Source organism: Agrilus planipennis, unplaced genomic scaffold (genome assembly GCF_000699045.2).
Source record: "Agrilus planipennis isolate EAB-ADULT unplaced genomic scaffold, Apla_2.0 scaffold14, whole genome shotgun sequence".
NCBI classification, from domain to species: Eukaryota; Metazoa; Arthropoda; class Insecta; order Coleoptera; family Buprestidae; genus Agrilus; species Agrilus planipennis.
This window is the reverse complement of record NW_020442313.1, coordinates 971,312-987,875: the sequence shown is the minus strand read 5'-3', so window position 1 is coordinate 987,875 and position 16,564 is coordinate 971,312. Positions and strand designations below refer to the sequence as shown.

The 16,564-nt window shown below is 35.5% G+C and overlaps 1 protein-coding gene across 2 annotated transcripts in view; it reads right to left on the bottom strand.

Moving 5' to 3' along the window:
* LOC108737634 (ecdysone receptor) overlaps window positions 1-16,564 on the bottom strand; it is a 284,940-nt gene that overhangs the window by 124,244 nt on the left and 144,132 nt on the right. For both annotated transcript variants that reach the window (XM_025980058.1, XM_018470597.2), the window contains exon 3: window positions 12,666-13,384. In XM_025980058.1, coding sequence (XP_025835843.1) covers window positions 12,666-13,278 — 613 coding nt within the window. In that variant the 5' untranslated portion in view covers window positions 13,279-13,384. The remainder of the gene's footprint in view (window positions 1-12,665; window positions 13,385-16,564) is intronic.

Here is a 16,564-nt window from a genome sequence, read left to right as displayed (position 1 = left end):
AAAAGTAGGGAAAGAGCGAATATAAAGATAGGAGACAAAAAATTAGAAGAAGTGGCTGATTTTAGGTATATAGGAAGTCAGATAAGTCATGACGGAAGGAGACGATTATAAAGCAGAGGATATAGCAAGATCGAGTCGTTTTCAATAAAAAGAAGTCACTTTGTTCACGAACGGTTAATTTCGAAATTCGTAAAAGATTGTTAAAGGTGTATGTTTGCAGCGCGGTGCTGTACGGGTGCGAAATACGGACGGTGGGCGCTGCAGAAAAGAAAAGGTTGGAAACATTCGAAACGTGATGTTACAGGTGAAATACCGAAGATAGAGAAGGTTAGAAATGAAGAAATATTAAAAAGAATAGGAGAACTCTATGGAAGTCAATATGAAATAGGCGAGATAGGTTGGTGGGACACCTTCTCGGGCATGAAGGTCTAGTCAGAAACGTATTAGAGGCAGAAACGGGAGTTAGGAAGGGTAGAGGTAGACCTAGATTAGATTACTGTTCGCCAATAGTTAAGGATGTGGGATGTTCTAGTTTTAGGGAAATGCGAAGATTAGTACAGGATAGGAATGACTGGAGGTGCATGTCCAACCAGTCTTAGGACTGACGACCTTATGATGAATGAATCGAATATCCTGTGAACATATTCTCACGATAGCAGGACAATTTTACGAATGTAGCCTTACGTACTCAGGCTTGAAATTTGGTGAAATCAAATTTTAAGATACTTTTCTTCCCCTTCAATATTCTACCCCTTAGTTATAACCGGTCTCAAGTATACGGAGTTTTCAACTGATGTACATAATTCTTCCCATACTAGAAATTGTACTGACATTATGCAATGTTTTCATATTGTACGCAAATTTGTTGGTTTATGTCTGCTGATTTAATAATTCCTAATAAGAAGATTCAGACGTAGAAAAGAACAAAGAAAGAAAACAAAATACAGATGGAGTGTACAGAAACACTGAAACACATGTGGTGTACAAATGCAGTACTTTGATGACGATCCTACAGTTGTCAAAAGATACAGATTAAGATGCAAAATTAATGGGCAAAGCTGGATGTTTAGTATTGTGATGATGAGGATAACGTTGGTGAAAAGGTTAGAAATGAAGAGGTATTGGAAAGAATAGGAGAACAGAGGACTCTATGGAAGTCAATAAAAAATAGGCGAGATAGGTTGGTAGGACACCTTCTCAGACATGAAGGTCGAGTCAGAGACATATTAGAAGCAGAAACAGGAGTTAGGAGTAGAGGTAGACCTAGATTAGATTACTATTCGCAGATATTTAAGGATGTGGGCTGTTCTAGTTCAGGATAGGAAAGAGTGGAGATACGTGTCCAACCAGTCTTAGGACTGATGACCTTATGATGATGATGATGATGTGAGTTTACGTCAGCAGGACATACATTTAGGAGTTGAAGAGAAAAAGCAAAAAGTAGTATTTTATGGCAAGCAGTTTTCGATTTCGACAAATTTTAGGCAAATTCAAACCGTTTGATGTTTGTGTTTTTATATTTAGAAGAAATTTATTTTTTCTAGGAACCAAAAGGGTTCAGATTTCAACTTCAAAAATAAATCATTCAAAACTTAAAAGTGAAAAATTTTAGCCGAGAAGGAACAAATAAATCCTTTGTTCCTGTTATAAAAACTTGGCCTAAAATTTCATTTATTAGAAAAGCACCCCGCTTAGTACTTTGTGTAGGAGTATATAATTGAGTTACAAAAAATATCGAAGTGTTTTTAACGTGTATTGTACAGTATGTATGGGTATTAGGTGAAGCAATGTGTATTAAATAACGGATTCACTTCGCCGCGTATCCTGGTGTCTTTCCTTGCATAAACACTCAACACAATACCCCGGATATGTTTAAAAATAAAACAACACGAATTAAATAAACGATATTGAATAATTATGACCTGGCAAAGAAACATAAAATAATTCAGGTGGAGTTTGTGTAACGTAAGAACATGATGCTTCTGACATTTGAAATTACTTATAAATAAAACAGAACAGTTAATTTATTTGGATTGCGTTAGGAATAACTTAGATATTAGCGACCCTTCTGTCGAAACATATATTTAGTTTCTGAACGTTTTTATGGAACTTCGTGTTTTAAAATGTTTCTTTAGTTACGTTGCACATCACACAATTATATTTTGTGTACAGCCATCGTTTTTAAAAATATAACTGAAAAAAAGTTCGAGTTCAAAATGTTTTCGAAAGAGAATAATGCGTATTTGTTAATTAGTGATAATGAATATGACAAAAACTGTTATAGTAGCATTGTCTATATAATTCATCTTCAAAATTTGTTTTACCATGGAAATTTACATGAAATCTGGATGAAATATACTGAGATCAGAGAGGAAATCTAATGAAATCTAATAAAATCCACGAAAAACTTTTAAAGTTTTATGATATCAATGAATAAAAAAATTATACAAAATGCGATGAAATCAACTTAAGGAGGTTGTACAATTCTTTGCGGGGCAGGGAACGAAAGGGGAACACCTATGCTTACACATAGAGTCCGCTCATGCTGCCAATAGCATATAAATGTTTTTTCGATTTTTTAAATAATTTATTAGTGATTGAAACTTCATTTTTGTTTCTCACGAACTTTGTGGAATGCTTCACAAACGCTTTTCACATAGTATAAATAGTTTTTTATTGCCACAAAACGTTTTTTAACAATAAAAAATTCGATATAATATAATACGTAATTTTGATTGACCGTCCATAAGAGCCAATCTTAAAAAAGCAAATTTTGAACTTCGATTTCTCGGAAACTACACAGACAAAATCAATTTCCTGACAAATACAGATGAATCTAAGACTCATAATTAACATATTGAAATTTTATAATTATAGGACTCTTTTTACGTAAACAACTTCCTTAATATCCGGTAATGTTGGTAGAACAAAAATTTATGTATGGTTACCCCCTGTCAGCTTCATCTGCCCAATCTATAAATTCGGCTCTCATGAAAATTTCCTTCATAACGTCTCCAAAAATTGAGCCATTGTTTTGAACACACACACATAGAAATGCACACCCTTCAGCAATAAATGCACTAATGCTAATGAGAGTAAAAACAATTGGTTTTTTGTGCCATCAAACATTCGCTGCCACTTCGTAACAGCAGCGGACCACGGTGGACGTCAACGATCATTGTGTTGACCCGCTTTTGCATCAAGCGCAATTGCATTCCGAGAGTAAAACAATAAAAATTTGCCCTGTCTCGTCTCCTCCCCCTTCAGCCCTCGCTACTCGCTGTAATGGTTTCCTGAATTGGAGCCGCGCTGGCATCCAACATCCCGTGAGAGTGCAACCGGAAAGTGGGTCACATGCAGCAGGAAGTTTGTGTCCAAGGTCCTTCTCTCCTTTGTGTACGTAACATTTCCCTCTCGTTTACTCCTGTGGTTTCTCTTATTATTCTATCCTCTTTCGTATTGTTTTCTTCCCGATGTGCAGCCGGCCGCTGCTTATTGGTGCAACAATTTATTCATAAATATATGCAGGACTACGAAAAGCTGCAATTATACTTTCAAACAATGACGAGGAAACTCAATATATGATAATTCTTTTTTTTAAACACGTTTGACTAATGGTCATAATCACTTATTTGTGTTAACAAACGCTTATTTATTTTCCAAGGTTGCGAATAATGCATTACTTTTCGTATTGTAATGTTCGTGGGTTTAACAAAATTTCTTCTAAGACTGATAACGTCAAAACTATTTATTTACACTAATTATTGAAGAACTTAAAAACACTATTAAATTATTGTTAAACTTAGATGATGAATTATTCTATCTACTTATTTCACTACTATTGATATATCACTACCTATTCACTGCGCTATTTATTTCACTTCTATCACTGTCAATTTATTTCTGGATTCACTTCTGCAACGGTCAAATTATTTCTTGACTCACTTCTGCAACGGTCAATTTATTTCTACTTTTCTCAGCGATCGTATCTTCCTTTAAATACTCTTTTGTTTATTTTCGGGAGTCTTCTCGAAATATCCGGATAGTTTCTTTTTTCTTTGAACTGTTTTAACTGCTTTCCCAGAACGCAGGTACGACACACACATTTACAAATACGGCGCACAAGAAAGAAAGGCGCCCGCGGCTAATCGGCGAATCGATAAGCCGTTCACACACACGTGTGCCCGATCGCACACAAACACACTCGTGCTCGCTACAGTATTTTTTATTATTATATTAATATTTTCGCAACTATATTTCATTTGTACAATTAACCGTCAACAGTAATGTATCTTACAACAGTTCCTGATTTTTCTGAAAACTTCCCCAAACACCGTTTCTGTTACGCGGTCATGTATGTTTGTATGAATGGATCGTTCGGCTTATGATTTATGTCCCTAATTACGCGGTCATGTAAGTACGTATCGTTTGGTGTATGATTTGTGACCCTCAGCGGCCTGCCGACATTACAGGTACGAAGCGCCGCGTACGCCGGCCTTATTAGTGGTTTCGACATACATGAATATGTTTACAATCCAAACATGCTGCTCCATCAACCACTGCTTTGCATCCTACAACATTAAAACTTTTCAAAATGATTCCAATTCTTTATTACTAATTATTTTTATCATAATGTAATTCTCAACGGAAACCATCCGTGTTTCCGGACAGAGTTGAACATTTTTCTGAAATTCTTTACGGAAACCTATAGAAAACCCAGATATCTCACGGTATCCTGCATTATACCTACACAAACCTGCGAGTATATTTAAATGTATATGTGATGTTTATTGGAATTTATTTGCCTGTTGATAGTAGAGCAAGAATCTGTGTCTCGTTAGAAACTAATAAATATAATAACGCGTCGGCGTTAGAGAATTAAAAGGTAGAATTATTGACGACAAAAGTCCTAGAATTGCTTGGTATTTCGCGACAATGTCCCGTAAAGTTCCAAACAACCACGTTCAACCGACAGATCGACCGACAGCCACGGCATGCTCGTAATATTATTGTCATTACCTTACTCGGCTCTGCTGAATATAATAAAATTCGAAACGCTGGCCTTAAACTATTCCAACGAGCTAGCGCACGTTGTTCGACACAACACCACACGTACATATTCCATGTTTAAGAACATACTTACATACTTACATACATAAGTTGAAGCACTCACGTTGCTCGACGATGGCAACATTTAAACATGTCCGAAATGGCACTCCACAGTTTGCTCTTAACCTACACCAAATGTAGTAGGCGTTGGCGCAATCGGTGTAAATAGTCAGTACTTGTAATACATACACACGCGCGTACACATAAATTTTCGTGATGTACTGAATTAATTACTTGGTTATCATTTCAAATTTAGATCGATTTGTGACTATCGAATGGTGCGAAACCTATTGCAGTTATGTAAAATTCAAAATTCGGTAGACAGTTTAGCATTGGTGCGCAAAGCCAAAGGTCCCGGGTTCGATTCCCGGCGAGGATGCGACAGCAAAACTAATTTTATAACTTTTTTTTTGTTAATTATTAATTCTAAAATTAACGTAAAATGGTTCGGTAGAGTTTGTATTAAAATGTTTATGATCTTGAGTCTCTTTTAGTGTCAAACATTAAAAATTTTATTTCTATAATTCTGTTGCATTTTTTATACTCTTAGATACTAACAAAAATTAGAATCCTTGAGTTACACATTTTTATAAGCACATTTTGGAAGTTAAAGAAGGTCGATTACATTATTATGAACGCATGCCACAGGCAGCGATTGATACCGGCGATAACAAAAAAAGTAATTTCCGGAAATATTAAGGAATATTTCTTTAATAATATAAAAATAATTCTAAGTAATATAAATTAATCGATTGCAAAATGAAAAGCTATTTACAGTGTGCATTTAAATTACATAAATTATTGGATATACTAGGAAATTTTTATTAATCGATTCTAAAATAGGCACCTACTACAAATCCCGAAGTAGCAGAAAAATACGTACAGTTTTAAACAACATAGATGTACCTACTGAATTCTTCTTCATTAATTTCTACGTAGTTATTATTTATTGTGTATTCTCCACTTTGTCTACAATAAGTTTATTATAAGTCAATTATGAATCTCGTAATCAAGTTTATAAAGCATCAACTAAATTAGCTTCCGTTCGTAGCAGTGAACCGTCCTCCGAAATTGCTAGTCAGTTGACATGTAGGTAACTATAATAAGTTAGATACCATCAAAATCATGTAAGTTAATTACGAGGTGTGCCTGAACTAATCATTTTATCTCTCAATTATTATAGGATATTTTGTTCGAGTTATAATGTTATTTCGTACAGACACCGGTACCGTAAATCTCTCTATATATTTCCATTTCTACAATAAAGTACCTTGACAGGATTACGAAGTGCCTAAAGAAATAAACGCGAATTTGAATACAAAATTTTTGTACCTTCGTTTTATAACAGTCATCATCATCATAAGGTCGTCAGTCCTAAGACTGGTCGGACACGTACCTCCACTCTTTCCTATCCTGAGCTAAACTTCGCATTTCCTTAAAACTAGAACATCCCACATCCTTAACTATTTGCTAACAGTAATCTAACCTATGTCTACCACTCCTAACTCCTGTTTCTGTCTCTAATATGTCTCTGACTAGGCCTTCATGCCTGAGAAGGTGTACTACCAACCTATCTCGCCTATTTTTTATTGACTTCCCTAGAGTCCTCTGTTCTCCTATTCTTTCTAATACCTCTTCATTTCTAACCTTTTCTACCCACGTTATCCTCAAGATTCGCCTATAACACCATATTTCGAAGGCTTCTAACCTTTTCTTTTCCGCCGCGCCCAGTGTCCATGTTTCGCACCCGTACAATGCCGCGCTCCAAACATACACCTTTAACAATCTTTTTCAAATTAACCGTTCGCGAGCATAGAAGTGACTTCTTTTTATTAAAGGCGACACGACCTTGCGCTATCCTCTGCTTTATATCCCTACTATTCCTTCCGTCTTGACTTATCAGACTTCTCAGATATTTAAAATCAGCCACTTCTTCTAATTTTTCGTCTCCTATCTTTATATTCGCTCTTTCCCTACTTTTTCTTACCTTGTGTTTTTTGTTGAGGTTCGATTAAAACAATATATCTTTTCTCAACGGGTGTACTGCTGTACCACATATATAAATACCTGATCGAAGGACCACCGTATAAATAAGACACGGAACTGTAAAATGTATATGTACATTTATTTACACNGATTAGGATAAATAAATATGTTTTCTTTTTTGTTTTAATGCTATTATTATTTGTCAAAATGTTTAAACGATTAATAACTCATTATTTATATGACTAGAGTAACTTTATTTTGGAAAGGGCATTTAAAGAGCCATTTCTTAATCGGTTACACTTAAATTAAATAGTTGAATACATACTGAAAAATATGACACGTATTTTTTATTCGACCAGGCGGATTTAAAATTGTTCCCACCCAACGCAAAATCTTTCGGCATTTCGGTTGCAAAAAATAAATGTCAAAATATCTGCGCCCGCAATAATTATTATCTTCTTGGACATTCCGAAAATCGTTAATTTCGGTAAAGTACACAAATGTGAGGCGTCTGCTGTCTTTCACAATGGCCAACAGATGTTAAAATTCGTTAAAGGTTCGTAAATGAAAACAAAAAAAAAATTAAAAAAACTTGACATACATTTCCCATTACAAAATCCCTCGTAAATTTTACGACACACAGCATGTTTCGTCACACCAACGTGAAACAGGAAAATTTCGAAATACACACATACATTAGAGACAGTGAAACGATTTCGTAAAATAAATAAAATATACTTGCTCGTTTTCAACAAATAATCTATGTATTGTTATAACAGACTACAAGTCCATGCTAAAAATCGAAGGGGCGAAATTACTCACCATAAATTATATATATAGAATTGTAGTACCATACGAGACAACTTTAAGCAATATACCGTCAATTTTGGGCGGCACACGGGGTATGCAGGTGAATCAAACTCTAACTTTTGAAGTGGGATATTTTGATAAATTTTATTTGTACGGTGTTTTTAAAATAATATTAGAATAATGATAGTCAAGGTAATTTTTAATTTTTAGCCAATTCCACTACGATTNGAATCAAACTCTAACTTTTGAAGTGGGATATTTTGATAAATTTTATTTGTACGGTGTTTTTAAAATAATATTAGAATAATGATAGTCAAGGTAATTTTTAATTTTTAGCCAATTCCACTACGATTTTTAGTCATTTAATACTGCAAGGCGTTTGTATTATTTTATGGCGCTTAGATTCATTTTTGAGGAACGCCGTACATATTTACTGGTTCAGGAGTAAAAAACCCACAGTCAAAATCCTTTTCATTATCATCATCATCATAAGGTCGTCAGTCCTAAGTCAGGTTGGACTGGTTCCTATCCTGAGCTAATCTTCGCATTTCCCTAAAACTAATCTAATCTAAGTCTACCTCTACCCATCCTAACTCCCGTTTTTGCCTCTAATATGCCTCTGACTAGACCTTCATGCCTGAGAAGGTGTTCTACTATTTCTTATTGACTTCCATAGAGTCCTCTGTTCTCTTACTCTTTCTAATACCTCATTTATAACCTTCCCTATTCACGGTATCCTCATCATTCGCAGGTAACACCACATTTCGAACGCTTTTAACCTTTTCTTTTCGATTGGCTCCTACCATTCGATTTTTATCAATGATTTGGGAATGAGACGAGTCGCCGCGAAATTCGTACCAAAATTGCTCAATTTTGACCAAAAATAGCATCGCATTGACATCTGTAAGGAGCTTTTGGACTCTGCTCGCGACGCCCCGAATTCGCTCCAGAGGGTCATAACTGGTGACGAATTATGAGTTTGTGGTTATGACGTGGAAGCCCAAGCTCAATCATCCCAATCGAAGCTGCCACACGAGCCAAGACCGAAAAAAGCGCGTCAAGTTAGGTCGAATGTGAAGGTTTTGCTTGCAGTTTTCTTCGATTGCAGGGGCGTGGTGATCATCATCATGAGTTCCTGGGGTAGAATGGTCAAGAAGGAGTATTACCTGTAAGTTATGCGCAATTTGTGCGAAGTAATCCGCCAGAAACACCTGGATTTGTGGAAGAACAAAAATTGACTTTTGCACCATGATAATGCCGCTGCTCACACATTGTTATTTGTGCGCGAATTTTTGATCAAAAACAACACTAATAATAACAGTCACCGTATTCCCCAGATTTAGCTCCCTGTGAGTATTTCCTGTTCCCGAAACTGAAGAAACCCATGAAAGGAGGACGCTTGTTTTTGTTATGATGAGTTTGACACACACTTCCGCACGAATTGGTTTGTTTAGTTATGTTTCAGTTATTGTTACTCTTTCGTTGTATACAGATTAAAAGTTCGAAAGATTAAACTTCGAACCATTTGATATTTCAAACACTCGATAATTCGTAATATTTTTAAGAGTCCCTCGAAGTTCGAATTATCCAGAGTAGACTGTACTTCATATTATACAAGTAAGACTGATCCATCTTTCCCAATATTGACAAATTGGTGCCTTTACCAATTTCACGACAAGTAGATCCTGATCCGGGTCTAAAGCCGTCGTCGATTGGAGTTGCCACCTAACGTTTCATTAACATGAGGTATTCCATCTCCTGGACCAGTCTAACTCCAACCGACGACTGCCTTTACACCCGAATCAAAACAGCATCAGTTCTCACAACTTTACCCTAATATTCATCTACATCCCCAGGGCTTCATAGACCTAGTCCTTCGCGTTCTCTTAATCTCAGAAACTACGACTCGACAAAAAGTGGAACATGCTTTTTCGGTGCGTAATTTGTATCGTCTTTTCAATCTTATTACGGTCTGTTTTCGCATGCGAAATTGCATTTCTAAATTTGCAACTGCGCTACATATTTCAAGGTACAGACATTGATTGTTTGTTGTGTAGGCACATGATGCTGTAACCGAGGAATAACTATCTATATTATTCAGCAAAGTGTATGCTAAACAGGATAATTTACAAGTATTAACGGTAAGGAATGGGTTTCAGCCGCCAAGAGAACCATTTAACTGTCATCGCCAATATTGCAGGAAAGACGCGTCTCGGAATGGTTTAAATTAATTGTGTTCGTCTGGCTGAAATAGTCTTTACATAAAAAAGACTTATTAGACACTTTCAACTTCTCAGAATAACGCCAGATTGATAGCAGTAATTCAAATAAAAATGCGTCGATAAATCTAAATTATCAATCAGCAAACCATTGATGAAAATAACTGAGTAAGGCATTATGTACAGTCTATTTCAACTTGTTAGAATTGTGACCTTGAAGAAATCTGCGCGAAGATAGAAAGAATACACACTAGGCGTGAGCAAGACAAAAATAGTTGGAACAAGCTTGAACGAGCAGAGCTTTCGATGGGCGGGCTTAGGAGATCGGCTAGAAATGTACAGTACTAGACGAAAATGTTTAGCAATTACGTCACTTGTTATTATTTTTGGCTAAATATGCTTTTAAATAAAGCAAATTCTTAAATTTTAACGAGGCAGTTTAAATAATTTTTTAAATGGTACTGTACACTTTTGTCTAGTTCTCGCTCGATGATAGTGAAGAAATGAGCTCCGCAGACAAATATGATTGAATTTTGAATTATGCTACGGCGCATCCTAATAAAGGGAAGGGGCATATCTCTAACTTTTTGAACGAGACATATACTGTCTTAATTTTGAATTGTCACTATTTTAATTAGGGTTAGCTTAGGGCTTAACAAAACTGATATATCTAGAAATGAAAATTAAAAAGTTTGACGGTGAAGCAGAAATACTTATTAACGCAAATTTTCACTATTTTGGCAGTATCAACAAGGAAAGCTCCACCATGCTATCAAAAATATTTAAGCATAAAGATCACCAGGAAGTTGGCACCCCTAATTAATCAATTATCAATTTTTTTATGGGTTATTAGTTAGAGATAATTCTACAGTTCTCGATGGGGGGTGCACCGATAATTATGCATTTTTAATAATAACATCAGTAAAATTTCGGAATGCTAACTTCATGCCGCATCTTTTTATCGTAGAAAAACGAAGAAGGATAACAAATAAGGAGTTCTAAAGTTACCGATCACTTTTGCAATGTCCTGCAAAAAAATTTTGTGAAAATTTTTCAAGTTTCCGCAGGAGTTTTGGGCAGTTCCTAAAGGATTGTATAGAAAAGCTTTCTTTTTGTATTTTCGCTTAATTTTTCAAAAGTTAACTGAAAAATAGCGTCAATAAAGATTTTACCTACGAGATCTAAACTTCAAAATTTGTTAACGCTGAATCTAAACTAAACACGAGTAACTGTAGTAGTTCTAGAACTTCTCCAATATCTCCAATTGAGAATTCCAGGGTGTAAAACGGGATTTTCAACAAGTTACAAGATTAAAGAGTTTCTACAATAGACGGGGATAATTCTAGCAAGAACTACTATAGAAACTGGTAATTTATAAGAAGAGATACTGATTTATAGGCTTGCAACTCGCCAAATCATCCGTTTTCAGTAGAAAAATTGCCAACACCTCCGATGTTCTAGGATGGAAAAATCGTAATTCGTAAGACATACTGATTTTTAGGCTTACAGCTCGTTAAATATCCCCTATTCGGTCGAAAAAAGACCAGCATCCTGGAGTTCTAGAGATGTGAAACACCCATATGGGGATAGATCTAGCCAGAATTTTTATAGAAACTCGTAATTCCTACAAAGAAGTAATTTTTAGTCTTGTAATTCGCCAAACATCCCGGTTTGGGTTGAAAACTTCTTATAGGGTGGAAAGAACGTTTGTAGGCTTACGAGTCGCTGAATAATGTTTTAAGTCAAAAAATGACCAGCGCCTGAAAGTTTTGGGGTTTTAGGGAGTTCAAAACTCCGATCAAAACTAGAAAATTTTTTTTTTTAATATTGCCTAAAATCTTTTTGCAGGATTCTTTTCAAAAACTATCGAGAATCATTAGTCTTTATTTCTTATCCTTATTGGGTATCAGAATTGCTTTTCTACGATACAAGGGTGTGCCATGAAATTTAATTTCATTATTAGAAATAAATAGCACAGACAATTATAGAGGTTGAGCAGTAATGTAATAAATCTTAGAAAGGGAGTCAGACAAGAATGCACACTGTCACCGCTGTTTTTCAATGTATACATCGAAGACACAATCAATATCATTAAAGACAGGACAATTGTAGGGATAGATATAGAGGGGCAAAATATTAGTATGTTTAAATTTGCAGATGATATAGCAGTATTACCATCTAGTAAAGAGGAGTTAGTCTTAAATAAAATGGAAGCGGTATTCACAAAACAGTATTGTATGCAAGGGAAGAAAATTATTTGAAAGCAATTGTTTCTTTATTTTTCTACTTAATTAATCTGGTCTTTGAATAGAAAAGAATACTAGCGGATTCGTCGGATAACCTTCGGATTTTAAGTTTTTAGGTATTTTTTAATTTCAAAATAATTCTCGATCAGATCAAATCTGACGGATTTTGGGAACGAATTACTTTAGAGGTAGCATTAGCAGGTCATTAATGAAGAAGAATAAATGAATATATATGTGATAGAAAGATTCTGCTGTAATGGAATATTATATGAACATTTTTAAAAAAACAGCTTACCTATTTTTCCATTCGGACTGTAGGGATCGTAGCTACCGCCGGAGGACATAGGCGAGGAATATCCATTGCTGATAACGGTGGTGTAAGTATGCGAGGGTGGCCCGGGCGACGGCGTCAAGGGAGGCACGGAGACGCTAACGGCGCCCGGACTCGGCGAGCTTAACCAATCGTCGTTACGCGACCGCTTGTTTCCGCTGCCGCTCGTCGTTCCAACGAACAGGTTCGTACCGGTCAATCCGTTAGTGTTCAAGGTCGCACCCGCGATACTGTTACCGCCCGTTATCACGTTACTATTAAGCGCGTTACTCGTCACGGTTATAATGTTACTATTGATGGTATCGAGAACATTTGAAGAAACGCCGATCAAGCCGTCACTCGGTATGGTAGCAATAGTAACCAGGCCGTTACTGTTCGGTAATAGGACGCTAGTGGTTGATGAATTGTTGAGGGTGTTGGTGGTCACGATGGTTGACGCGTGCGACACCGAAGACGATGCGTTATTACCGACACCATTACCACCACCACCGCCGCCGCCTCCGGGGCTATGCAACCGCGGTTCGGTCTTTATCAGAAGATGGTCCTCCTGGTAGATCAGGTCTTGCTTCAAGTCCATCGTGGCCGTTCGAAGTCTCGAAACGTCTACATTGATACTATAAAGAAGCGACCAACGAACAAACGATGTTACCGGTCCGGATCAAGCCACGCCATCTTACTTAAATCTGAAACAAACACAAAGAAAAATTAATAGTACACAAGCAATATTACATAAAGAGCATTATGCTCTTGATCAGAAATATTTCGATCGCGATTTCGAACGTATTCGTTCTTATATGTATAGATGGCTTTTGAAAATAGACAGCTTATTTGCCGTGAAATTACGAGCAGCATTTTCTCAAAAGGTTGGTTTCAACGGAGTGAAAATGAAACTCAACACAAACACACTTTATTTCCAAATTAAAAATAAAATATGAATTAAAAACGCAAGTTAACAAGATGAAAGATAAAACGTAACCAACTCTAAATTATATGACAAAGTTAAAAATTGTTCTGGCGTCACTACCAATATCTGGTATGCAACAAAAGAATACGAACCAGAAGCCAGTGAGGGGAAAAACCGAACAAGGAATGACTCTGCCTCGAGTTATAAAATTCCTGTAACCTGCATACAATTGAGCATCGATAATAAAATTAACAAAGAACAAAAAAACCTGACCGTTAGGACCAAATCAGTCTATTATTGTTTGCAAAAGAACATTTGACTACCTTGTATGTATTAGAAATTATAAAAATTTCCAACATAATAAAATTAAATAGGTAGAATAAAAAAAAAACTTTTGGATGTTTCATGCCCTCCAACCGCTAATGCTGGTAGGCGAACAGTCGCTCCGGACTACGCCGGACAGTAGGGCAAACCCTACTCCAGCCTCCTTTCAGGAATCGTGGGAATGGGTGGGTGGTGGTTCAGGTGAAAAAGATGAGACGGACGAAATGAAGACAGAAGAGAATGAAAGATTATCTGTGGAATATTACTGTCCGAGCATTTGTCTAAGAGATACAAGGAAACCACAGAAAACTCGGACCAAGGCAGATGGACCCGGAATCGAACCGGCGTCCTCCCGAATGCTAAGCAATGGACTCTAAACCTCTAGGCCATGCCGCTCAATGGTTGAATAATGATAAGCAAATCTATCTCTAACGATAAAAAAAAAGTAAAATTAAACTGAAACACTGCTATTATATTACCTGATATGGGCAGGGTACAATTTCGCCCCATAGTCAAAAATATAGTACGTTTCCGCCCTAAATGTTCGGGTGTCATTAAGCTCAATGGTACGGTTTCGCCAGAAGAAATACATAAATTTAATTGAAATACATGTTTCAATTTAACTGAACAATCGTCTCCAACATTTCAACATATGTTCTTTAATGAAATAAAAATAAATGCGGCGCAATATTATATCAGTTACATAGATGTACGGGTTCTATTTATATAGGCCAGTGTGGGAGGGACATAAAACATAAAACCAACATAAAAGAAATATAATTAAAAGATAAATTTCGACTGGTCCCGCAGACCACTATGTTCTTAAAATCTACCAATTAAATGAGAACAGTTAAAATCTTTTTAAATTTTACCGAAAATAAAAATAAAAAACAATAATGTATAAAAATTTAGCAATGATAGAGAAGCCATAATTAATTTTTGTTCCTTATAATAAATAGTTCTTCGTTTTTCCGTACATAAAAAGTTTGTACTTGTTTCATAAATGTATGCTAGATATAGACTTGTGTTTTGTACTTCTCGAAAATTTTGATACAGATTTGATTGAAGTACTTATTTATGGTAATTTTAAAAATCACTAATGTATCCGATTAGACTATACAGTTATTTGTCATAATTACGCATTAATTTTTATGAATTACAATTTTAAAAGCTACCAATCAAACTGAATCCGGTATTATTAGTAACGGCCACCCAAAAGCGGAATTCTCCATCAGGCGAGGCGATCAGAGAACAGAATTTCGGGTTTGGATCGGTGATTAAACTTAAATACAGGCCTGACGCTGGAAGCTGGCGGAAATTTTAAAATGGCGTGGATGCGCGGTGGCAAAAGTAGGCAGTTTTTGGTATGACGATTGTAGCCCTCTTTCTTCAGTATTCCTATCAGGGCCGTAGATTAAATATATAAAAGCAGGGATCAGTGAGTAAGTAATAGACATACAAACAGAAGAACTAATTGTTGATGTTGGTGACAGTGATAGAGATTCCCATGATGACAGTGAATGTGAAAAATAACTTTAAAACAAAAGCAATAGCTTAATTTTTTCTTCTTGATAAGTCATATTTTTACATTATTTTCTAGTACGCTACGCATCTGTATTAATACTATAATTTACGCCTACTGAAAGCTTATTTGTGTATCGGTTCCAAGTGACTTAGGTCATAAATGGGCAAGTACCTGCGCGACCGCTCGCCAGCTTCCTTCGTCAGACCTGTAGAGCGATGCAGTCTTTTCGTGAATATTTGAGGGTGCGTCAATATATTTACATGGCCTATATTGACAATGATAGGTTTTTAGTAACAATCATTTTATTTCACCTTTGGGTAGGTATTTTTAAACCTTAAAAATGAAACCTAACGTTACCATCATAATTTAAGTAAAAATAATTTATAAATACGATAATTAACATTGAAATGAGGTTATTGAGTTTCGTTTAAATTTAATTTATTTCGAAATTATTTATTACCTACTCACAATGTTATTGATCAAAAGAAATTACGCAATTGGTCAAGATTAGTCGATATTTAATCCCTTTATTAATCAAATTAATACGCGCATAATGCTTATGCTAATTTTCTAACTCGACCGACTCATTAAATCATTATTTTTTTTAACAAAAAAAACTGAATGACAAATTACACTTAAAGTTTTTATCAAAGTTCAAGGTAGCTGATCTGCTATTAATCGAAAATTAAGTACCTCTCAAGGAGCTTCTATTTTCTTTACTGAAAATATTGTTATGTAGATAGATTACATAGATTTTCGAAGAAAACAAAAACGAACATTAGGAAGGACAAAAAATATAAAATAACATAATATCAAAAGTAACTATTGTGGTTCATTAAAAAGAAAATTGAAAAACCTATCTAATGAAGAAAAGATGATTTTGGAGGATACACGGAGAAATCTAAATTTTTATGACAACACAAAAGATACTTTTTCGATTGTAAATGACTGAATTTGCCGTAGAAATAGTAGAATTTATTAGGTAAGTTGTAGTAATCTCAATTTTGACATGTTTTTTTTTAAAATTAAGTTTCTTGCCATTACAATAAAATTTGTAATACCAACTAAAATACCTAGTAAATTTATTTCTGCTGGGATTTTATTTTTACA